The sequence below is a fragment of the Vidua chalybeata genome, chromosome 1 (assembly GCF_026979565.1).
Source record: "Vidua chalybeata isolate OUT-0048 chromosome 1, bVidCha1 merged haplotype, whole genome shotgun sequence".
In the NCBI taxonomy this organism is placed as follows: Eukaryota; Metazoa; Chordata; class Aves; order Passeriformes; family Viduidae; genus Vidua; species Vidua chalybeata.
In genome coordinates, this window is record NC_071530.1 from 20,678,828 (window position 1) to 20,705,351 (window position 26,524).

General features: G+C 37.7%; 1 protein-coding gene across 1 annotated transcript in view; it reads left to right on the top strand.

Moving 5' to 3' along the window:
• CUBN (cubilin) overlaps nt 1-26,524 on the top strand; it is a 142,348-nt gene that overhangs the window by 99,639 nt on the left and 16,185 nt on the right. Inside the window, exons 49-59 of the mRNA XM_053963040.1 lie at nt 959-1,130; nt 2,102-2,308; nt 5,445-5,594; nt 6,449-6,570; nt 8,440-8,665; nt 10,576-10,763; nt 12,839-12,995; nt 14,248-14,397; nt 21,514-21,714; nt 23,922-24,051; nt 24,956-25,173. Of these exons, the coding sequence (XP_053819015.1) occupies nt 959-1,130; nt 2,102-2,308; nt 5,445-5,594; nt 6,449-6,570; nt 8,440-8,665; nt 10,576-10,763; nt 12,839-12,995; nt 14,248-14,397; nt 21,514-21,714; nt 23,922-24,051; nt 24,956-25,173 (1,921 nt within the window). The remainder of the gene's footprint in view (nt 1-958; nt 1,131-2,101; nt 2,309-5,444; nt 5,595-6,448; nt 6,571-8,439; nt 8,666-10,575; nt 10,764-12,838; nt 12,996-14,247; nt 14,398-21,513; nt 21,715-23,921; nt 24,052-24,955; nt 25,174-26,524) is intronic.

Here is a 26,524-nt window from a genome sequence, read left to right on the forward strand (position 1 = left end):
AAAAGGTAGATATTGGTTATTTTATCATGTTTATTTTTGATTTCTGGTACCTGGACCTGGTCAGATGTACAAATGCCTCAAAAATATGATTCCTCCATGACATTACAGAAATGTGAGGTAGAGTTTAGCTTCCCACTTCCACAGATAAGCAGTGCAAACACAGGAATTAACTGTAGAATGATCAGAAGCCAATCCATGCACAAGCATGGGGGTTGAAGCAGCTATTCATCCCTTGAGGTTTGTAGATGATGTTTCCCTTATTTTTCTTCACAGATGCTTTAGACAAACCTTTGGGAACTGGCTTTTTATCAGATAAAGATCTCTTAAAGGAAAATTTTTCCTGCTGGCTCTTATGCCTTCAATACTCTAATATATTCCAAGTCTCGGTGGGAAACATCATTTCTGCCTTGCTTGCACTGCAGAGTAGAAAGAAGGAAATTAATTCCTAGGCTAAAGGGTGTATAAAGGAAACGGAGCAAAATATCCCTGGATCATCAAAAAGTGAAATGTTTTAACTAATCAGAAATGCCTACCAGCACTCAGTATGTTGGAGAAGATTTTGATAAAGCTCATGTTGGCTTTAGAAGATGATGATTTGAAATGAAATTAATGCAATCAGTAGCTAGCATTATTAAGTGATTGAACATATAAATATTGAGCTAAACTACAGTATTCTTCTCAATAAAAAAATTCAATTTCTGTTGAAAAAGGAGAGAGAGAGGGGAGGAGAGAATATGTTTGTATTTCACCAAAATAAGCAAGTTATTTTTGATGTTTACTTCAGGGCCTCATCCACTCAAGGTAAGTCTCTTCCAAGGTTTGGGTAGATTTGAGAGCTAACCTCTTGTGAGGGGCATCAGTAAAATTTGTATTAAAGATTGTAAGCACTCTTAAATGATACAGGAGATGCTCATAAGACTGTATATTGATGTCATAAGAGTTTGTTTTGACTCCACAGGTTTACAATGGCCTTGGGCAAAACTCTCCCCGGCTGGCCAAGCTGTGTGGGGAGGTAAATCCAGGCACTGAGGTGAAATCCACTGGAAACACAATGAAAGTAATTTTGGTGACAGATATGTCCCGTGCAGCCAGAGGCTTCAGTGTCTCATATACTTCTAGTGAAGATGCAGGTAGTGTATGTTTTTGACTTAGGTGATTGATCTCTGCTGAGTCATTTCATATCTAGAGTACGGGCACATATAAAAAAAAAAGTTGCCTAAACAGATAACAAATCTCTTTTTTCTCTTTCATCTCTGGATGGGAATAGATATTTAATTAGCTGAAAGAACTTGAAAAAAAATGGAGAATCTCTGTGAGCAATGGACTTCATGTGCCTCTGTATGGATCACAGTCCATGCTGTTCCTACTGATTTATTTTTTTGTACAGAGTCTTGAGTAAGAGATGGTCTGAAGTGGCCTTATTCCATGAAAAGTTTCAAAAAGCATAGTGCTATAGAGAAATTGAATAATTCAAGTGCTCCCATGTTATTCAGGAGGGTAATTATTTATTCTAGCTTGTGAAAGAGTGCAGCTAACCTACTTTTGCAAGCTCAGCCTCCAGAGAGGAGGCAGCTAGCAGAGCCTTACTACTACAGCCTTGAGTCTTTTGAACTTATTTTCCAACTCCCACCCCAAGCACCCTACTATGGCATGAGGGTATCTTCCATGAAAAATTTTCTCTTGAGCCTAGAATTAGGTAATGAGTAGGGCTGAGCAATACTGGACTGAAGCTGCAGTGAGATTTTATCAAAATTATTTAATAATGCTTGTTGTACTGATACTGAAATATTTTATTTTATATTTTTGTATTGATGCTGAAGTATTTTATTCAGTGCTGCTGAAATATTTTATTTGATCCTGTAAATAATTGTTCTTTGCTTTACATGCGCGTTTTTAAAGACTTGCCAACAAATTTCAGGGAAACAGGGAAAAATTCTCTTGTACAGTGCAGTAAATTATAAAAAAGTTAGAAGATGGAAAAGGTTTTAATCTAATCAGCACATGCTTTCTGATGTGAGCTTACCTGAATGAAGAGGGGCAAGATTTCTCCTCATACAAGAATTATTACTACTTTCAAATAAACCATATTTTGTTTCTGCAGTTTGTGGTGGAATCCTGATGGCACATGCAGGTGGGAATTTCTCTTCTCCTGGTTATGATGGCATCAGAAATTACACAAGTAACCTGAACTGTGAATGGATCATTAAAAATCCTTCTCACTATAATTCATCCATGTATATATCTTTTGAGGATTTCCACTTGGAACATCACCAGAACTGCCAGTATGACTACCTAGAGCTACGAATAGGTTTGTATGTTCACCAGGAGAATGGATGAAGCCTATCGAGATTCTGGTTGTACAACTCTGTTTGTGCCAAATCTCATTCATATATATTTGCAAGGAGTGGCTCTTGTAGAATCTGTACATTTGAGAGTGTTCGCATCCTGCCTTCCGTGTTGCATCCATGATAAGAAGTGGGATTTCACTACCAGAGAAATGGATTCATGGATTTGGTCATGTATTCTTTCAGGGGAGAAAATGGAAAACTGTAAAGACATCTTGGGGAGATAACTAGTTTTGCTGTTTGTAATACTCACCTGACTATCTCTTTACAAGGGACAATATGAATTTCACTTCATTTGCCTTGAGAGATGGCATTTGCAGTCATCAAAATAATTTATTTGGTCCACTTCCCATTCTCTCCCTGGTCCTGAAATATCTCCAGGGACAGCAGGAATGGAGTAAAGAATGTTTGAATTATTCATAGCCTCTGGACTGCACACCCACTTCAGATCCATTTTTGTGTTCTGTAAGATCACTCTACAAAAAGAAATCCTTATTTTCAGTGAGACTATGTTGCAAAACACAGACTAAAGCATTTTAAATGAAGAAAAAAAAAAATCACAAGATTAATGTACCAGTGATATCCCTGCATATTTGAGCATCTTTATCAACAAGAGCAAGCAACTGGAAATGTCACATGAAAGTCGCTTAGCTTATTCCAAATGTAGTATGAAAGCTGCAGCTGTCTTCATGGAAAGGCTGTACCTGTGAGTCCCAGAGACAGCAGGTTTTAATTTACCAGGAAATGCTTTCTGAAACGTGAAAAGGCTGAGAGCAGGAATCTGTCCCATACTTATTTGCACATATTTGATCAAGAGCTTTTGGTTGTATAGCATAGGTTTTTCCTGTGTAGAGCCAGATCCTGCATAGCTCTGTAGCCTAGCAGTTCTCTTTCATGTATGCACTGGAGCTGGGAAATAATAGAAAAAAAAAAAAAAAAACAAAAAAAAAAAAAAACAAAAACAAAAACAAACAAAAAAAAAAACAACAAAAAAACTCGAGAAAGAAAAAGTAAAATATATTTGCTTTGTTACTCATTCATTCCTGCTACTCTCATTTTATCATGAACCTCAGGCCTCCAGGCAATACAATCAAAGAAAAGGGAAGAAATCATAGTCTTGCTTTGCTCTACACAGTTTTGTCATCTAAATCCTGTGTCCATTTCAGCACTACTAATAGACCTCCAATTTCACAGCTAGCCTGGTGTCAAAAGCAGAATGCCCTCATTCATCTGTGTATGCTGACAAGTAACATTTAATGAGCACTGAGATGCAGTGTTTGGAGTACCACTAAACTCAGGCAGGTGCTATTTAAGACTCTTGACACAGCAGATGCATACTTAGGGAAAGTCTGTTGTAACTGACTCAAGAGACCCCAAATGGAGCTGAGATGTGCAAAATTCTTTCGTGATGCCCATACAACATACTTCATGGTACTCAAATAAAAAATTTTAAAAGCAGAATTGACTGTAGTTCACTGACTAATATTTAAGCTAAATAGATAAAATAAATATTTCAATTTTTTTAGGGTAAGGTATTAAGTTATTAAATTATCATACACATGTATGTAGGTTGTACATGGTAATACAGCTGAGCATATTGCTACAGTGAAATATACTCCTAACTTTTGGCTTTTGTGGAAGACGCTTAATTTTGTATTTCAGACCATTCCCTTCAGTTTGAATGAAATGTTGCAGCACAATATTTCTGTTCTCTTTTTCTGTTTATCAAGAGCCTAGATCTCTGGCCAGCTGGCCATTCATGAAAGCAATGATTGGTATCACTTTTCACTGCTGTAGAGACTGAGAAACCTGAGTGACATCTATCACATAGTTAATCACCTCATAAAATGTGCAAAAATGAAAATGTATTTCACATACTAAAAGTATGCTAAATTCACATGCTAAAAGTAGTTATTACTACCTTTTCCTGAACACAATTTATCATTAATATCTTCTGCTTGTATGGCTCAATATAATTTTCAGTGCATGTTATCAAGACAGTTTGTACCATTTCTCTGTGTAATTTGCATGGTAGAAATTTATTATATATCCCTTTTCCTCCTTGTGCTTCAAGGCGTTTCAAATGGTGGCTGTGTCACTTGCATATCATGGAAACATGAAGTTACTCAACCAACCCATGATTTGGAATAATTCTGAAAAGGCTTTGAAGAGCATCCAAAATTTCCTCCTCTTGTTCTACTGCCTTCTTCACAAGAATGGCCAGCCACTTTGTGTAGAGCTAGGAGTTGCTTTTAAATTGAGACTTTTAAGACCAGCAACCTGCTATTATTAGAGAAGTGCACTTAGGAATGGCATTGCCTGGATGTCATGAGGAACGCTATTACGCTTGCTTTCTTTCTCCTGGGAATTTATCAGTAATAAACGGAAACTGCTTTTAGCAATGTGATGGATAGGAGCTCACCAGCTTGAGCAAACATTCAGTGTCACTCAAGTACAGTGGCCTGTGTTATGCTTCCTTTTAGGCTTCAAGATTTTCAGCAAATGCTGTTTTTTTTGGTTTTTTTTTTTTTTTTGGCCAAACAGAGAATATGTTGAGTTCCCTGGGAAAGAGATGCCCACTATTAATACAGTGATGACAGTTTGCTCGTGGATGATGCACATCCCCATACAGCAGAAAACTCAAAGTCCCTGTTGACTTTAATGAGGATGTCATAAAAACAAAGGTTCAATAGGTGTCCACGTGACACGGTCCTTAGGCCATCTCTTTCCACTGTTCTGCCCCAAAAGGTCTGTAGTTTTGGGGCAGAATAGTGAGGGTTTTGTGTGTCTGATATGTCTGATATGACATATGAAAGTATGCAGGATGGCAGGAAGAGGAGAAAAGGAGCCCATGGTATTAAAAGGATCATTGATATATCTTTCTTGTTTATAACTTTCTTGTTGCCAAGATTTAGATCCCAACAATGAGCTGCAACACTCCGCTTATATCCATAAGAAATAATCAATTACTAAGTGTGATATGTACTCTTCTCCATTTTCTTGTCAAAACAGAATGAATTGCATGTTTGTACTATTCCTTTATGTTATTGTAGCTCTTTCAGGACTCAAAAAGTGCTGTGGTTTTTTTCCTTTGCTTAGGGGATGCTGATGGAGAGCTAATAGCCAGACTTTGTGGTCAGGCTGCACCATCTGTGCCACTAATTATAGCTGCCCCCCAGGTCTGGGTACAATTTGTCAGTGATGGAAACACAGAAGATAAAGGATTCTTGGCCCATTACACATTAGAAGGTAAATGGCTCGGTAGACTGTTGCCTTGGCTGACTGAGGCACTTCTGGGGAATGTTGCCAGTCATTTGGTGATATGGAGAATAATCATGATGGGATCAACTCTCAAAGAGGTCCTCAAAAGTTACACAGTGCTAACCACTATTTATATCTTCTAAAGCAAGCATGTGCTAGCAGTTGAACTCTTGGATTTATTTTCTGCTTCACGGCTGGCATTCCCCAAATCACATTTGAGATTTTGTAACACTCAGAGCAGCTGGTTGCTCTTGGGAGTGGGGATGTAACAGGTAATAACAGCCAAGTTTGACTTACTCCAGATAGGTCTCTGGAGTGCTAGCAGAGCTGAAATGCATTCTGCTTGAACCTTTGTATTCATTTTGAAATCCACTTGAAGCTGTATCAGTGCAAATTACACCACTTTGCCATTTATGTGCCAGAACAACTACTCTTCCTGTCACAGCTGAATTTAGCCTTGGGGCTTATCTAGACACATCAGAAACTTTTTTACTTCATTGTGTTGGTCCAATGATGGCACTGATTTGCTTAAGAGTGAGATAAACAAATGGACGATAAGGTGGAAGAGGCAGATGTGTCAGCTTGCAAAGGTTTTGCAAAGTTGTATTAAGCATCAGAATAAATGCAAAATTTCAAGGTCATTGCATCCTTTTACTCAGTATTCAATGACTAAGATTTTAAAACTTGGAATTTCCCGGATATATTGTTCATATTTAACTCAGTAACTATCAGTACATCTTAAATGTATTTTATTACTATTACAAGCTGAATAATCTTTCACTCATTTGATTATAATGTTGTGTTCTGAAAATGCATTGAAATGTTACTTTTTTTTTCTGCAGCTTGTGGTGGTGTACAGTCAGGCGAATGGGGAGTTATCTCAAGCCCTAACTACCCAGAGCCTTACAGCAATCTGAATCACTGCTCCTGGGTGTTGGAAGCCCCTGAAGGTGAAACCATCACTGTGAGTAACATGTTCCAATTATATGCACAGCAGACAGTGTTAGAAGTACCTTCTGAGTTTTGAGGAACAGATTTGAGACAATTTGGAAAATCAGAAATGTGGAATAATTAAATATCTTACCATTGATTTTAACTAAAAGAGGGAATTAAGATAACACAACAAAACTATTTGAATATTGTCCTTTCTGAAAAACAGAAGGATCTTTGTATTACTTGACCTCAAAACATAGAACTGACTTCTCCTTTAAACAATTACTTGCTATTTTTACAAAACTAAAACAATTCATTTTATTAGATGTTCATGGATATTCTCACTATCATGAGAATAAACATGAGGCTGAAGGAAAGTTCAGGAAAGTTTACTTGTCTGCAGGAAAGTTTTAAGCCACTAGAAAGTTACTTTTGTGTCTTACTGGTTAGTCTGGAACATAATATAATTTCTGGTACAAATTACATCAATGAAATGTTGCTCCAATTTCCCAATAAGTATTAAAAGTCTGCCTGAGGTGCTACTTTCTTGAGTCAAACTCCTGACAGACCAATTGAAGCACCTTTATGCCCAAGCAGTACAAAACTTAATTCACTGAATTATTTGACTGATTCTTTCAAGCACAGGTACAACCAGTGACATTTATGGTTTGGGTCAGAAAAATATCCGAAAAGCAGTTTTGTGGGAACATACTGCAGATTTTCATATGTAATGTCTTTCATTAATTTCCCTATCATGTTTTCCTTGCTTACAATTACAAAGGTTATAAATGCACAGCCATAGTCCTAATTCTTCTGCTACTTGATATTCTGACCACTGCCTATGTACTTATTTCAGGGAATACAGGATTATTTTGAAAGAACACAAGATTTCTTTTTAATTCACAAAATAGTTAAAAGCAGAAGTAATTTTTATCAGATGAAAGCAGATTTCTGTTTTGAAAGGACTGAGTAGCAGCATGCTAAGTGAAGGCAGACTAATTTTTTCCAGTATAAGCTGCCAGTTTCAGTTGCTGACAAAGTTCTGGATTTAAACTATTACAACTAAATTTGTCTTAGACAAGTTCTTTTGGAAGTGAAGACACAGAAAAGGTACAGGAAAAAATCCTGTATGTTTGCTAAACTTCTCTACAAAGATCCTGCTCTTGAGACTACTTAAAAAATCCCAGAACTGATGGAAACAGGACCAGGCTGTAACTAGTGTACATCAATATTTTAGCATCAACAAAGCCTGGAGTCTACAGAATCAGCAATCTAAATGTTTGAACTGGAAATCTCAGGTGTGAGCATATCTCTCCAAGGACAAATGACATTGGTGTGGGCGGGAGACAGGGTCAGGAGCTGCCTGTCCAGCCCAGTCTGTTTATGTGATGCATCCAGGCCCATGGGAATGAACCACAGAACTGTTTCTGTTTTGGTGGAAACAAACATTATTTTTAGCAACTGTTAGTATATTGATTCAAAATAATAGGAAGAAAAAAAAATTCAAGGCCTTTGAAAAAATAATCCAAGGTTTTCTGCTTGCAGAGCTAGGTATATTTCATGAACAGAAACTTTGCGTGCAGGAAAGTGGTTCAACACCTGTACATATTCAGCACTGTTTTGAAGCACATACTTAGTTTCAAAATATGGTTAAGACAAAATGATGCCAGTTTTGAACCTATGAATTCCTCTTCCAATTCTGTCTTCAAGCTAAATAGCTGCTGTTGCTTCTAGTTGCAAGATTCCAATCAATACTTGCATCATGAAGTGAGGGTCAGATTTCTGAGTGTACCCAGAAATCATTGTGCCACGATAGCTACAGGATCTGTCTGGAATTGCTCTAAACCCTCCCCTAGAGGGACTGGTTTTAGCATCTAAATGTCACCTTTGTGTGTTGCAGCTTACTTTTACAGCCTTCCACGTTGAAAATCATTCACTTTGTAAGTGGGATTCTGTCACTATCCTGAATGGTGGCTCTCCAGGGTCTCCTGTCATAGGAACGTATTGTGGAAACACCTCACCTGGGACTATTCGGTCTGGTTCCAACAAGCTAACCATCATCTTTAATTCTGATCACTCTGTTCAAGGAGATGGCTTTTATGCAACATGGACAGCAGAATCTTTAGGTAAGTTTGCATTAAAGAAAAAAAGAAAGGCATGCCATCATCTTCAGGATCCTTGAAAGAAGCCAGTACTAAAAAAAATAAGTATTTATCCAGTGCTTTCTGATCTTACACAATTAATTCAAATTTGGATTGATTTTGTACTTTTTAAACCTCCTACTGGCAGTTTCTTTATGGCTGTAAATTGATACCATCACCATTACCCTCCCAGCAGTGGTATCTATTGTCAAGGACTATGAGACATTTCACTTCATGAATAACAATTGTTCCACAGTTTGATTTGGTTTAAACACTTAAAACTAAGTAGCAGTGAGTTCCAAAACAGAGAGGCAGACAGAAATCTCAAAGAGCACATGTGACAACAGCCTAGAACTCTTGCACTGTGCTGGAGATGTTGGTACACTTCTGAAAGTGGTACACACGCACGATTGAATGGTACATTTCTCAAAGCTACCTTCCTTCTCTTGAAATTATCACCACTCTGTAGCTCACCATTTGGGCAGTGTACTTCAGGAAGTCATTAAAGGACTAAAGGTAAGTGTAGATGTGGCAGATGGTGGCAGGGCAGAAATTATAGCTGACAGAAATGCCAGCTCAGTACAGAGCTGCCATATGCTTCCTAGTGTCACCTCTATCTGCAAACATTCTGGCTGATCCTGATCATTTTTCTGTCCACTAATGATGTAGCTGTATTCACACAGTTAGTTGATGGAGTGTCTTCTTAAACATATCAATAGTCTGAGCTTACATTAATATACAGTGTCATTTTAGCAAGTTTTTGACACTGTTCCCTGAGATTTCATGTGCAATGAAGCCCACTCTTCAATGGTGTAGTAGACATTAGCCTACATGTGCCATGTGCATAGGCAGTATTCTCTATGAAAGTTTTCATTTATATATATATATATATCTAGTTTACTTTCTTCAGCTTTCTTCTCATTTGATCACTGAGAATCTCCAGTTCTGCATTCTGTATGTGTGACCAAAACTTGGCTTCACATCCTTCTAAACATAATTGCCATTTCTAACAGAAAAGAAGGAAAAATACCATGTTCCTTTTAAAGCTATTATATATTTTTTAAATTAAGAGGAAAAAACTAGGACATTACAAAATTTTTTTTGTCCTTTATTCATCCTTTTACTACACTGTATCTGAAATAATAACGGGCTCCTAGTACTGTACACATAGTCTTAATCAATTATTCTTGGCATGGTATTTGCAAATATGTTTCAAATTAACTAAACTTATTCTGTGCAAAATCATGAGCTGCCACAGAGCCGTGACCAGCTATCCTCCTTTATAAATGAATGTGTTAGCGATTTTTAAAGGCATGTTTTTCAGTCCATCCCATAATTCCACTGGAATCCACAGGGCTGCCTAGGACAGGGAAGTCACCATTTTGCCCTGGGTAAACGAATGTGGCTTGAACAGATTCACATGTTGAACTGCAATATTTGCATGTTGCAGAGTGAGCAGAAAAAAAGGATATATCAGTAGACTGTTTCTTTTCCCTAGAGTGCTTTTCTGAATGGCTCTGTCACAATGTGCATGCTGTGGGGTGTGGGGAACCTGCAGTCTCAGATGTACTCCTGACCCCTGCACTCTTTCAAAGCAATATTCACTTCAAATTGCCAGGAGTTTATAGATGGACCTTGTAAATGCTATGAAGTGGCAAGAATGAGCTTGTGAAGAAAATAAAGTGAAGTACAAAGAGACACCACTAGAGTGTAACTACCTCCCTGCTGCAGGGGTGGGAGAAAGAAAATCAAGAGGGGTAAATGAAGTTTCAGTGAGTATCAGGGCTTTCCTCTCTCACTTTTGCAGCCACAGAGGCCAACAACCATTCAAAGCTGAACACAACACCACTCAAAAATATTTAAACATTTCTCCCATCTGTTGCTGTTTTTTCCAGGCTGTGGTGGAATCATTCACTCAGATAATGGTACAATCAAGTCCCCTCATTGGCCTCAAAACTTTCCCATGAACAGCAGATGCACATGGACCATCATTACACACGAAAGCAAACACTTGGAGGTGAACTTCCACAGGAACTTCCAGATTCCAGATAGCAATGGAAGCTGCCAGACCAGTTATGTGAAGGTAAAATATTTGTTGAGGTTACACCAGGAGAGCAGTGCTTTAAAAAGTCATGATTTCAGATCCCTGTTTTGCATTTGTTATGGTTTGGACTGTCAAGGCTCAAAATTTGGGAAATATCAACTAAAGTCCTTGTATCATACAGTCCATTTTCTGCATGCTTTGTGAACTGGCCTGTATAAAATTTTAATTTTCATCAGTTCTTGAGGTTCCACCTCCCTGCTGGAGGTGGAACCATCAACCTACATGCATCCCCAAAAATGAAAACTATCAAAAAGGCATATATTATTTCAGAACCAGAAAATAATGAGAAAATAAAGCATGAAGATAAGTTCTTTTCAATTACTCCAGTGAAGAGAAAACCTGTGAATTTTACACTATAATTCTACCAAACTCCTTTATAAGTATTTAGACTGTCCAGGTTGCACTTCTTTTTGTAATTTCCATAAACAAAACTAGAAATCTGATCTTTCATATATTGTCAAGAACCATTGTTTTCAAATCAACAGAATAGAGTGGGCATGTCTTGCATTTTTCAGTGACATTTTTTTCTCAGGCATTTGGCATATGTTCGGTGGTTTTGTGCTCATTTTCTCCACTGCAATACAACTCCCACTTGAGATAAAGGGCAAACATAATTTTGCAACATGTAGGAAGACTTGAGCAGCTCTACATCTGATCTATACCAACCAACTCACAATTGCACTCATTTTTTAAGGCTGTGAAAAAAACCCCACAGGGATTAGATTTGTCTTTTCATGACCTGCTCCAGCAATTAATTGATGCAATGTTACTATACATTTCACTAATATGAAAGTCTTAATGCTACTCAGTAAAAGTGTTTAATTTTAAATTCCTAAAATGCCCTGAATGACATAATCAAAACTATGTCAATTGGAGATTTTCTCCATAGAGAAAGATCTGAAATTTTTGATGTCCACTTCCTTTTCCAAATGTCTTATTTGAAATGTACGAAGGTGTCTAAAAAGCTGTAGAATGATGTAAGTTTTTTCCATTTATTCCAAACTGAGCAGCCAAAAGAGAGTAATCCAAAATCAATAGTGACTTTGCAAAACCTTGGCCAGGCTATAGACTATAAATTAATCCTCTGAGCATTCATTGCCTCAAACACCTGGTCACATGAATGAGACGATTCATATGCTTACACTTACAGACTAACCCTTGGCTAACCCTTTCCTTTCTAAGATGGTTGCTTGAAGAAATCACAGTTTCATTTGGCTGTACTAGTTCCACTCAATTTCCTTCAAACACATTATTTTAAAAATCAGATATTATATATTTTTGGGTATAAACTCAAGCAAAAAACTGTTTAAAAAATCAACAAAAATAATTTTATTATTAGAGTAAATAATTAATTAGTTAAACAGACATTTTAAATCCTGTCAATAAATACCCTGATTCAGGAAAATATTTAAATGTTTAGAAACATCAAACATTTATACCTATGTTTCATTTTACATGTGTCTTGAAATTCAGCACTTAAACTGTGAGCCTCAAGCACATATTTAATTAATTACCTGAAGAGGATTTCACTTAAATACCTACCTAAACTTGCATGTGCTTTTTAGGATGCATGGTTTGATTGAGCTTCAATTGGCTATTGGTACACTTGAAGTAATACTTTAAAATGCCATAGTTTTTTTTCCTTATTAGAAAGAGTTATTATAGTAACTTCTCTTGATTTGATATTTGTCATTGAAACAGTGAATGCAAAATAAATTTTAAAAAAATTATTATCAACACTAGGTATTATCTGATGCCCATATATTACCCTAGCATGACAACTTTGATTTTTATTTACTGAATAACATAAGAATTACACGTAATAATTTCTTGTGTACACAGATACACATATTCATAGGTTGTATGGAGTTAAGCAGAGATAAAATGGAAGTAGGTAATGATATGCATGAAATGTTTTTCTCCTGATCTATGCTTGTTCTGTGAGATGAATCTTACCCTTAGTCTATGGAAAGAAAAACTGCATATATAATTCCTGTTGGCTTCCCACAAACTACTTTGAAAGCACTAAAACATTTCCAATCTGGTCTTGCCAGGTGTGGAGAGGAAATAATGAAGAAGCAGCAGCTTTGTTAGCCACAGGATGTGGAAGTTCACCTCCTGATCCTGTTGTTGCTCCAAACAATGTGATAACTACAGTATTTCAGTCTCAGGATGCTCCTGCTCCAGGTTTCTCTGCATCATTCTCAAGCAGTAAGTAATATTAAAGCCAGATGGCTGCTTAATTAGTCCATTTGGGATTAGTTTGACCTGTGTGTAGCAATTCAGACCTCATTCCAACAAGGCATTGAAACTTCTGCCCAGATGTGTAAACCAAGACTTTCCATACTGAGTGCAATGAACTCCAGTGTCAGACTTGCCCAAGATGCAGCTCTAATTTTGTAGTTATTCTCAGCCACCTTTGACTTTTCACTGTGCTGTAAAGAATGAATAGGTTTTAAATTTTAAAAATTCATTGTTAAACTGCATGGAAACTAATGCTTTAATTTTCTTAAAAAGATATTTCTTTAACCATGGTATGTGCTTTGTGATGGTAAAACCCACCAGAATCAGAAAAGGTACTGCTGACCTGCTGTTGGTTGCTTGGGTTTTTTGTAGGATGCTGTCAAAGGAAACCACTTGTCCTTCATGGCATTCAGATGAAAACAGCAAGAAGCTAAGTGCTTTGAGGGAAACACCACTGAAGCATTCAGAATTCTGAATTGAAACCACTTTTGTTTTTATAATGTTTGCTCTAACATTGTCAGTAACATCTAACCATCTCTTAGTGGAGACAGTCACAGGCTTCATATGCCTGTTCCGATCTTCTACCAGCATTTCACTGTGCACTGCATTCTTTTAACCTTTTGTCTTAAAAAAGAGAAACAAAGGCCATGCAAGTCATTAGGATCCCAAGGAGCTCCATGAAAATAAACTGTTCTGTGTGCCTTGGGGTGGTAAACTTGTGGGTGGTAAACCTTTCCTGCCTCTGCATATAGCAAAGCAATCCAGAGGTGGCCCAATGGCACACTGCATTCTCCTGGATGTCAGGCATGAAACAAGAATGGCACCACTTACACTAATGTGGGCATTTTCAAATAAGGCTCCTGTGCCCCAGCAACCCCTTCTCCAATTCAGACGCATTTGTATGTACTAAGGGATTTTAAAAAGTGCAGGCTCCACACCCACAAGAACAGCAGTGCTGTGTCCTCCTGGTCAGGGGCTGCAGGCCTATGGGCTGGTCTTACACAGGAGTGACACTCTCGGTGGAACGGCCCTACACTTCCCAAAAATACTGATCTGCCTATGTGTAAGACCTGCTTTTGCCATCATGGTATATGATACTTTCCCTGTTTTTTTCACCAGGAGACATGAGGTCCTTGTGTACATGATTGGGTTTCTTACTGCAAACCCAGAATAATATTATCACCAGGATTATGACTCTGCTTTATTTATTTGTTTGCAGGATGCGGAGTAAATTTCACCAGCCCTGAAGGTCGTATTGTCTCTCCAAACTACCCTAGTCAGTATGATAACAACCTGAACTGCAATTATATTATAGATCAGGGACCACAGTCACTGGTGATCCTAGAATTTGAGACTTTTGACTTGGAAGGTAACTGGTTCTTCATAATTTCAGTATGCATTATGAAGTGTAATTTCTTACTCTAAAACATACAAATCTTCTATCATTGAAAATCACTGATGGTGTAAGTTGCTGGCACATTCTGAAAATCTTTTACAGACAAAAATTTATAGTTTTCAGGGTTAGGTTTTGTGTCACTGAAGTCTTCCAGAAGAATGAAGAGAGATAAGATATTCACCTGCTGAATATCTTGCAGAAATTATTTTGGGACCTTACCAGTTTCTTGGAATATAAAAGTGATTATGGCTAATCTGGGTCTTTGTTCCTGCCTTTTTGTTTGTTTCTTTGGTTGTTTCTTTGTTTGCCATTGAGTCTTACAATATTTTTGATCTTAGGCCAGCTGTTTTGCTTTTCAGTGCATCTGTTTCTTAACTGATAAAATAGATATAAATGTACTCGGATGTTTTACAAGGATGTAAGAACACAGAAATATGAAATTAGGTGAAAAACTAGAGCAGTGGGAAATGCATAAAAGCGATTACCCTGTATATACCAGTAACAAAAGTCTCTCTTGTGATTATCAAATTTGGCAGCATTTACTCAAGAAATAACAAATATAGTATCCTGATTACATTGGTGTGAATGTAATCAATGTATCAACCTTGATAAGATCATATTTTTATGTGTGGACATGCCATGATAGCGCAGAGGAATCAGTGCATCCAAACTACTTGAGTGGCATCACATATTTTGAGGCCATCTTAATCTGGCTCCCTTGAAGTCACCAGTCAAAGAGATATTGAGTGATTTGATACTAGTTTGGGTTGTGTGATTTGTATTTTTCTTCAGACCCAACAATAAAGGCAGAAAATAGTATCCTTTTCTTTTCTTTTTAAGTTTCCAGACTGTTTTGAATTCAAAAGTATTCTGGTTGAGACTTAATTTAGGTCTGAGATAAAAATTTGGCTACGATTTTATCTGAAATATTTTTTTCATCCCCTAATACAAACTACTGCTTTAAGAATTTTCTAAAATAAAATATAAACCACAGAAATGATGTAATTTATTCACATAGAAGAAACTGTTTTTCAGCAAACACACTAACCATTAGGCTGAATCAGATGGTGCCAATTTTGACAACTCTTTGAGTACATTTACTAATCTGCATTCTGTCTGTGCATTCAGTTAATTTATAAATGGATCCAAGCTTTTATTATCAAGAGAGTTCAAGCAGAGAGACTCAGACATAATGATAAGCATAGATCTAAATAAATACTAAAAATATTCTGTTTCTTGCGGGGCAATTTGTTCCTTTTTGTTTATAGGCTTCCTTACAGGCTACACCAACTAAAAGTCCTTAGTCACATGAAGGAACTGTGGATATGAGCTAATGGACATCTGGTTAGCAAAGAGGAAGTATGATACTCTCCAGTACTTGCTTACTAATATTTTTCACAAAATCTTAAAATACAACCCTGCAATAAAGAAAAATCACCTGGGTTTAAATTGTAAAGAAGATTGAAACCACCATCTTGAAAACTATCATTGCAGAAATGAAAAATTATTCATTAGTCACATTGAATATATCTAGCTCATGTGCCTAAGGGTTTCCATTATTTCTTTTGCAAAGGCAGGACAACATTTGGCAGCATCTGTTAAAAACACTTCTGTCTATTCCATATGCAAGGAAGCATTGCACCTCCTTAGATTGTTGTGTTGCTGAGAGTAGCCTTTAAAATTTTAACCATGCTATTACAGATGTTCTAGATTGAGTTTTAAAGTTTAGCTGCATATCTAATTAACATAATTTATTAACTATTTGATCTCTCAAAAGAAATCTAATTGGGTTTTTTTCTATAGTTGTTAGGTAAAGAAATGAAATATTTAAAATAATGCCTGTAAAGCATGCATATCTCATTGACTTGAACAGGTTGAGATATCTTCTCCAGAAAATTAGAAGGCAGAAGTTAATAGTCTATAGTGCAGTGACACAGTGCTACAAAACGAAATGACTTAATGGGTTAGTCACAGATCTCTGCCCTACAGTAGTTATGTCTTCAGTTATGATGGGATGCCTCTTCTGATTTTAAAGAATGACCGAGGCTGGTAATCCACAGCAGTGATATGGTGTCAGTGTCTGGAACCAAATGAACATGACATGCATCTTCTAAGTATTAAATATGTATTAAGCACTAAATATAGCAACAGGCAAAGCAGGAGAGAACTTGGGGAAACTGCATTTGTTGATTTTGTGATCAAAATTTAATCTAAACTGCCTGCTTCTTGGTAGGTAGAACAACTTTTAGCTCACTTTGAGCCCCTGAAAATATACATCTAATTTAGACATTCACCTAGATTTATCCTCTAGTGGTGGAAATAAACTCAGAACCAACTATATTGTGCAGGTGGAGTGAATTCTTTCTGGAAACCTCTCTCACTCTCTTTACCTATTGGATATTGCAGGAAGCTATAAACAATAGCTTACACAAGATACTTGAGATCTGAGCAGGAAAATAGAGGCAAGATTAACCCCATGAATGGAGTTTGGCTTAGCTTCTGTGATTTCCTAGCAGTGTTCAGGATGTTTTTTCCTGTGCCAAATTGAATATGGTCATATAACCTCTCTTTTGATTTGCCAGTTTCAGGAAGCTGCATAAGCTGCCATTTGCTTCTTGTACTACCACTTGCATTGTTGTGTTTGGTTGTTTTATAAAGAACCAAACAAATAGGGGTGAATTTGTTATCCTAGCAATACAACACTAGCCCAGCTTCTGCAGTGATAAATGTCTTCCATATGCCCTCCCTCCTTGGATCAAAAGTCTACAAAAATCATACATTAGAATTAGTAAAAACCCCTTATTTGTCTTTCTTGTTGGACTTATTATCTAAGTAATTAATCACATTCAATTTCTTGTCCATTAGATTTATTCAGATGAACATCCTGACAAATTCTCCTCTAGGACAGCTACAGTAATGTATTATTAAGTGACTGTAATACTCTTCAAGTGTGAGTATAACACACAATAATGTCAGAGACCCAAATAATGAGAAAATAGGGAAAATGGATATAGGCTTCCTGCAGTATCTGCTTTTAGAATTCTGTAATATTTATACTCTGTCCATAAAAGACAACTGTTTTGTGTTTATACCACGTTGATGTAAAATGTTTTAATAACTTGTTTATTTCTCCTTTTAAAAAAAGCATGTCTGCAATTTTGCAATCTGGGATAGGGTCACAGCTTTGTTTTGGAGTCTGCTCTATCTGCTTTCTCAACTGTTACTAGGCAATTCAGAAAGTTTAGCAATAGATTATTTTGAAATAGAATATATATGAGAAAGAATTTTAATTCCTTGTTTTCTAAACAATATCTTGTGCTACAGAGCTGGTTGATGTATTACACAGTGATATATCTCTAGGTAATAGTTCTACTTTAGTAATTCCTAATTGTATTGCCACTTATATCAGAAGCTGCTGTTGTGAAAAAAAAAAAAAGCCTTATAATTTTACATTTTACAGCCTTTACACAAAAAGACAGGTTCTGCCTCAATACTAAATGAAACAGAATCTATGGCTAAAGACAGAGAGATAGAAAGAGGACATTGGTATTAGTGATCAGATAGTCAGGGGCCCAGATTTGGTCAAGGTTTTTGTGCCAGCATCATTTCAAACAAATTATTTTATGGACAATAATGGGACAGGACAGAAATTTCTGCAAAGTGGAAAGGAGACAACCCAAAGGCATATTTCAAAATGTAATGTAAGGACAACTGAACCTCTTATTATGTGAACTTTGGAGACAAGGGTCAATGTATCAATGCTGAATGGTGCCAAGAGATGATAAATAGAGCGCAGATCGATAACAAAGGGCCTTGAAAGCAAATGCATGCAGCAATTCGAAGAAACAGGGATATGTTCATAATGTCAGGCCAAATAAATGATCTCTCCAGAAGTATTTGGAAGAAATATTGTCAAGGCTAGAGGAATGAATGGTACAGTGGAAGGATAGGAAAGAGTTTATCTTAAAGATAGTGACTGGAAACTTATGGGGTCACCAACACAGAGATTGCAGTTGCATCTGTCCTTGCAAATGAGATTATACAGAGCTAATGTGGAGATAAGGAGGCAAGACAGAAGATATCTCATTGAATCCTCATGGATGAATCATAACAGAGGATATAGTAATACCAGAAGGATGAGCAAAAGCTCTTAGTAGACAAAGTTTTATGAAGAAAAACAGTGCTATGTGGGAAAAAAAAAGTGCCTGTCAGCTCAAAGAGGATGTTGGTCTGACATCTGGCTAAGAACAGATCTCTGGAGACTCATGAAAGCAATTTCATTGTAGTGTAAGGGACAGAAACTGGTCTCGAAAAGATCTAAGATTATATGATTAGAGGAAATAAAACCACAGAGAATTGTGGATGATGTGCTGAGTATGTGTAGAGGCTGAAAGTATGACATGAGGAGAATCTGAATCTGGGGAATATTTACAGAATAATGCATTTAGATTAGTGAGAAATTAAGAAAAGCATAAACAAGAGAATGAGGTACAGGATAGAGATTAAATAATGACTAGTCTTGTCAGAATTTATGAGTCATAAATCATATTGGCCCAAACAATAAGGATTCAAAACTAGAAATTAAGACTTTTTCTCACAATCCTTCGTCAACCATCTTATTTTTCCCAATACAGCATTGCAAATGAACTTGTGATAAGTATTAGGGGCCTTGGCTTTGCTGAGAAATTAGTTTCACTTTATGTCTTTCTCCAGCCTTTTCAGAAAATTATCTAGGTTTTCTCATCTTGAAAATACTCATCTCTATTTCTTTTTGTTTTATTTGAATTTTAAGATTTATTGTTTTTAAAAATTTTATTACATTATCAAATATTCCAAGACAGGACAGGAAATGAAGAATATTTTTGATCAAGTATTTTATTAACAGTGTAATCAGCTATCTGACGTGGCTGGTTGTTATCAGCTTAGTTACTCTTACTAGAGTCAGACAAGCACCATGCTATATTTCTATATTGACATAATTGCAAAGACGTTAGCATACATTGTCTTCATTGAGACAGAAGGAATTTTTTAAATTAAACCTCCAGAGATGATCTAAAATACATCTGACTGCTGAGATCATTCTGTTGTTCTCATGAAACAGAACTATCACTCCACTCCTACTTGTCATCTTATTCAATACGAGTTATCTTGTTTCCTGCAACAATTGGAAGCAGCTTGTTTGACTGGACAATCTGATCAGTCAATAATAAATCTGATACAGTCAGATAAATCAGTCAAAAATAAATCTGATACAAGAGTAGGCTCAGTGTGTCTCCTGTTAAATTTAGGTAATTCCCCATTAATCCTCTGCAGTTTAAGTAACTGTCCCATTATTGCTTACAGGTCTCTAAACATGATAACTTAATAAACATGTTACAACCCAGCTTCCAGCTTATAAATGATGAAAAAGACAAAGAAAATATCCAAAGAAAATATTATCCTTTAGGTATAACAACTAATGAAACTTGTTTTTCAGTTGGTGTGTGCTGTGTTTTTCACTGACAGCATTAATTCAGCTTTCTTGCAAAACCCACATGGCTCTCTTCTTGCTCCCACCATATATCCCTTGGTGGTGCCAGCCTGGGTACCAGCAACTTCTCCCCCTGCTTATGGCTCCCAGCTGGGCGGGGAGGTGGTGCCATGGCTCTGAGCTCCCAGAGTGCTGGTGGCTGGTGCTTGGTCGGTCTCTCACACCCCCTGAAAGTGTAGCTTGTCCTTTGCAACATTCCTCTGGCACTCTTACTCAGTATAAGAAAGACTTTAGGCTATTAGAGAGCTTCCAAAGGAGAGCTATGAAAATAGTCAAAGGTCTAGAGGGGAAGCCACATGAGGAGCGGCTGAGGTCACTTGGTCTGTTCAGTCTAGGGGAGACCTCGCTGCAGTTACAACTTCCATCATGAGGGGAAGCAGAGGGGCAGACACTGATCTCTTCCTGTGGTGCACAGTGACAGGAAACAAGGGAATGACCTGAGGTTGTGCCAGGAGAGGTTTAGGCTGAATATTAGGAAAAGGTTTTTCCCCCAGAGGGTGGTTGGGCACTGGCTGCCCAGGGAAGTGGTCATAGCACCAAGCCTGACAGAGATCAAGTGTTTAGACAATGCTCTCAGGCACATGATGTGACTCTTGGAGATGGTGCTGTGCAGATCAGGAGTTGGACTTGATGATCTGGGAGGGTCCCTTTCAACTCAGCATATTCTGTCACTCTGTGAAACTGATATGACCTTCATATTTTTGAGATCTTTCACCTTAATCAAATCTGTTTGCAAACAGTGAGGTGACTAGAAAGTCCTGAAGGTAGGACAGGGAGTCAGAGAAAATGGCTCATTCCCTCAGAAACCTGATTGCAAATGAGAAGCTTAAAACAGTGGAGAAAAAATAATAGAATGCTGAACTCCCTATTTCTGTGTTCCTTTTTTTCCCCACTCATCCTAATATCTGCACTGATTTTCCCCCCAAAACAGATTGCTTTAGAAATTCACTGCAAGATCAAATTTCCTTTTGACTTTTCTTTGAGCCAAGCTGAAGACCCTGAGTTTAGGTACTCCAAAGTTTGAAGAAAATCAGGAAGAAATAAGTCACCTCTGAAACCTGCTGCTTTTGGACTACTTTTTGATTTTTCAAAAATCTCACTCTAAATGGTTTAAAATTCCCTGCACTGAATGCTGAATTCTGCATTAGGGGAAACGATTTCCAGGTAGCTAGTTGCCTGTAACAAAAAGTGCATTGCTTTTATCTGCAGAGGACATCCATGCTTTTGTTGGGTCTTCTTACCTCTTCATAGACAGTGTTCACTCAGCTGTGAACTCCCACATATTCAAGAGGCCTGGAGCCTTTTCCAGATCATATGATGTGTCGAATGAGACAAATCTGATGTCTTACATACAAGGTCTCTTTGCCTTTTTCTGCCACAGTTTTACTGCATGTTAAAAATTGACGTTTACTTCCTCAGCAAACAAACTAAATCCTGAGATCCCCGGAATGGAAAGTAATATAAAATTTAATTCTTCTGGATTAGGTCTATATAGTTGTTGCTCAGTAAATCACATGTAAAATACTCTGCTAACACTTCTGCACTCTATGTCCATGCAGCCCCAGCACTCCTGAGCAGAATTTGTCTTTATGATGGAGTGAGCATCTTCAGTGGGAAGAGCACAGCCGCACATCCTCTCATCACTCTCTGTGGCAATGAGCTCCCTGACCCAGTCAGTGTCTTTGGACCGATGCTGCTCAACTTTTACACTGACTCCCACATTGTGGGCTTTGGATTCCAGGCCAGATACAGAGCAATTGGTGAGTAGACACTGTTCTGTATTTGAGATGGTAGAAATATTCTGGATAATGGTTCCTGTAGGAGAGCTGTACCTCAGTTTGGGAATACCTCAATGGGTGTAGAAGGTACATTTTCCCACTGCATTTGCTCAAAACAGTTCTCAGGACCGGGACATAGCACTGTTTGGTGTGTATTAACACACTGAATGATGTGTTATCTCTCCATTCTCATTTCTAGTCTTTCCATGGGACCAAGTGAGGAACTGAAATATTTTCCCTTTTCTGTAGGAAAGAAATACAAACATTTTCAGCAGGTTTTGGTTGGTTGGTTGTTGTTTGCATTGTCTAAGGAGAAACATCATTAGTATATTTAATTGAGTTAATTTTAAAGATTTTATCACTTACAGGAGAATGGTCTAATTCTCAGTTATACTAAAATTACATGATACAATATGGGAAACAGAAGAGGTAAATGGACACAGCTGTATGCCTCCATTTGTAGACCCTCTTGTGGTGCCAGGAATGAATGTAAATAAAACTTGGGATATAGATTTATTTTTATTTTTTAATATCTATTTTCACCAAAGCTCTCTTATGTTTTAAAGAGGAAATTTGAATTCAAAAATGAAATTTCCAACTGAATTTAGAATTTAGAATTTACATCTACACAAATATCCCAGAAGATTGATTTTATTTGCAAAACAAATTTTCATATTTTCTAGGTTTAACTGATAGAGTCCACTTTTATGTTTGAAAGCATAATTTTCTAACTGCAAAGAAAAGTGTGAGTTTAATTTTGGCATTTCCCTTAATGCATTCCTCATGTTCAAAGCCACAAAACAAAAGCATAAAGCTAAATTCTTTATGTGAAATGAATGGTCTGTTACAGATAAGAAAGAGGGACTGGCACTGAGAAATGACAATGTGCAGTTACTCATGGAAAAGACCTTCATAACTCACTCAAGTCAGTTGCTGCTATCTGACTTGTGACTTGTGACATTTGAGAAGGATAACTGGAGCTTTATTAGCTTGTTGTTCTATACAAAGCAGATTCTGCCAATTAACATTCCTCTTCCCCATAGTTGCATTGTTTCCTGCAAAAAAAAAAAAATTAAAAAGGCTCCCCCCTCCTAGTGTAGAATAATGCTGATTCTTTATCTTCCAAACTCCTATCCTTTATCTGCCAGTTCTCCAGGCTGCCAGCCTGAATCATCAGGGGCTCTACATGCAACAGCACCCTGTATGGGACTGTCTTTGTTAAGGTGGTGGCCTGGGCAATGGCATCTTCTTTAAAACATGAAAAACTGTGTGTGGCTCTGAGCTTATCAACAGGATGCAGGGAGACTTGGGGAAACTTTTTTTTTTTCCTCCTAAATTTAAGATTATGAAATGAAGGCTGAAGCTAACAATGGAGTTTAGAGGTTTTGTTCCCTGAAGCACTGAAGCTGGAAATAAACATTAGCCACATCCTGGCCTCATTTGCATCCATGGTGAGAAAACCTGAGAAGCCAAGCAGTGCCTTGAGTTTAGAGTTTCAGAGCTGAACTTGCTTTTCAGCTGGAAAGCAAAAATTTCATCCTCCAGCTCAGCTACTCCACAGTGCTGGTGAGTCCCAGCCCAGGGTAAAGTGGAGAACAGGATTAGTGATACCTGGAGACTCCTCTATATATTTCTGTGCAGAACAACCACAGCAATGCTCCTGCTCTGACAGGGTGTTGACAGATGATGAGGCTCTGAACATATTTATTCCAGAAATGTCAGAGATAGGGCTATGAGTGCAATTGTGGCTAATTAGAGGCTTCCATGGGGCCAGGATCTGGATGCAGGAAGGTCTTTGCCTGCATATCAGCTAGGTTTCTTTTGGCAAGCTAGAATGAGTGCAGAGATATTCTCACTCATGCTGCTGCATGAGGCACCCATCCCACCCTGCTGCTCCCTGGACCTACTGCAGGACATTTGAAATCAGTCTCAGCTTCTCCTGCACAGTGCCAGTGCCATTTGGTATGGATTAGTAGCAACCTGTCACTGCAATGCTGATTAGTCTTCCACTGCAGAGCACAGCCTGACAGACATCTCACATTTAACAGCTCTAGGCATGACAATGAACACTGCTCCAAATTTATCACGGGTCTTTCTTTCCTTGTACATAAATTCCTGAAAGAAATACGAGAATTAGGGCCAAACTAGTACTCAGAAACTAATCGCTCTTTTTTCTGTTTCCTCTACAGCTTGTGGTGGCATTTTCAATGGCTCTAATGGTGTGATCAGCAGTCCAGGCCATTCACATCTTGATTATCACAACAACATGAACTGCTCATACTACATCACAGTTGGAAATGGCAAAGTAGTGGCCCTGAAGTACGTAATCCAAGTTCAGGTTGTCATTAAGGGAACAGGGAGGTCTCTGATTCCAATTAAAGCAGCAATTATTGACAATATTTTCTGCGACTCTCCTTTTCCAAGGTCAAAGCCAAACTAAAATAAGAGATGGTTACTGAAGTCATTTTTATCAGCTTCAGACTCCCTTCCATCTTTCTTTTTAATGTGTTAGGTAAAAAAAAAAAATCACAATTTTGAGTTCCTACTTTGGTTACAGACAAGACTAAGAAATTGTAAAAATGCAGGTCATGCTTTTTAGTTAAATTCTGTCTGCCTTTGAGAAGTTTATACAAGAAAATAATAATACTTTTAGAAGAGAAGTAATCATTTTATAGCCAAAGTAATAATACCCACCCAAAAATAGTGTATTTTGAGTGTACGCTGTCTTGCCTAAGAGAGGGAGATTATTGCCACAAAATCTTGCCACTGAGAAATTGAAAACTGATCCGTTCTTCTATAATATGATTGTGAATTAGGAGAACATTTCCCAGCTGAGAAGAAGACTCACTGGCCTGCACTCTGTGCCTGCATTTTATAGGCCACTCACATGCCCAAGGAAATTGCAGCCTGAGCAATTGCAGAAGTGAGAGAGGGTGTGTTTGCACAGGAGAGACCTCCTGCTTCATAGGAAGCTGAGGTGTGCTGACAGCTTGCCTTGCAAGAGGCCCAGTGGGTGAGGGACCCAATTTCTTTGAGGCTTGTTGGCTGAAAAGTTTTGCCATACATTTAATAGTTGCTTGGTTTATTCCTGAAGAGACATGTTTGGCCTGAATATGGCTTTGGCTACTGCTTGTACTTGGACCTTTCCTCAAGTACTAAAACACACGTAGCACAGGAAAAGAACTGAAAATGTGATACCTAAGCTTTCAACTGCATTTTACAGATTCAACAGCTTCCAGCTTGAAATATCTGCTTCCTGCTACAAAGATTATGTGGCCGTGTATGATGGCTCAGATACTCATGCTCCTCTCCTTGGGAAATTCTGTGGCTCAGAATTGCCTCCAAATATTAAGAGCTCCAGTAATAACTTGTTCCTGGTGTTTAGCACTGACTTCTATGGAGCAGACAGGGGATGGAAAGCATCCTTCAGAGAGGCCTTAGGTATGTGTATTATCAGACTCCTAATCTGCTGGTAAGTAATTTCTTTTGGTGAGGAGCAGTTGTGACCTCCCTCTGTAGGGGTGAGTGAAGCAGAAGAATGTTTCTGATTTGCTGAAAATTGAGGGAATTAAGCTAAATACTAGGCTTATGGGATCCTTGCATTCCAGTCTGGTTCTGAACTGATCCCCTTCATTCTTTGCTACCTTTTTCCTGCCTCTCTGGAGGTAAAGGTGTTTCTTGGGTAACTGAAGGCCTAGCAGCACCAAGAGACCTCTCTTTTGGAAGAAATATAGCAACACCTTAAAATTCTTATTCTTCTGTAGTCAAAGGTTGGTGGTGTGCTAAAGATACTTCTTTTCAATCTATGCTCACTTTCCATTTCCTTTCAGTTTCCCTCACACCTTCTAAAGAACTGAAGTGTTGAGGTCAGTAAAGATTGTGGTTCCACACCAGGCACCACTGTGCTGATTTCTACTGATTTGTGGAATCATTCTGATTAGCTGGCCATAAAATAAATGGGATGACAGTAAGAAGGCACTGGATGCCTTTTGTTTTGATGGATGCAAGAATAAGGGGCAGAGTTTGATTATTACCTTAAAAAAACATTTCAGTTCAGTACTCTAAAGATCAAGGTGTAAAAGGAGATTTTTATCTCCTTATCTGAATTGTTTAGTGATGGTAAGCAACAAATCATTATTATTATTACATGTAAATTGATTTCATGTCATCTCTACTACTTCCCTGTATAATTAACTCCAAGTCTTTTGTGGTCTAGAAAGAAGTAATTGTCTGGTTTGCAAAGCTGGCACTCAGACAGATCAGAATAAAAGGCCTTTGTGGCAGAACAAACATAGTCTTCTGCTGAGTCATTGAATCCCCTCCCTATCCCTAGCCAGTAACTTTCTCATTTGATAGTCTGGAAAGTACTTACAGATAAGGAAAATAACTGCAGGCTTCTGCAGGCTTTGCCAAGCAAAATATTCCCACAGAACTCATAGTTATTACTTTTATTAACTCTTCCTTTGCTTCACTCAAAGTAATTGCCACAAAAATGCTTAAGACCTTGTGAATGGTCTTTAAGTCTTGTGAATGGTATTCCAGGTAACTTAATGTTGTTTCACATGTTGCTGTCTTTAAATGCTGAAGTATCAGTTGTTATAGATCCCCTGCAGCCTGGGTTAGTATTTCCAGGGTGAGATCATCAGGAACGCCCCAAGTTCTTCCTCTTCCTGTTGGCATTTAATCAATTTTTTTAGCCACTGACTTCAGATTTATTTGTGCAACTTGCCAGATCTTCTCCTTAAGCACACAATAGAACACAAGCCAAGCTCTTCAAGTCAGTACCATGCCT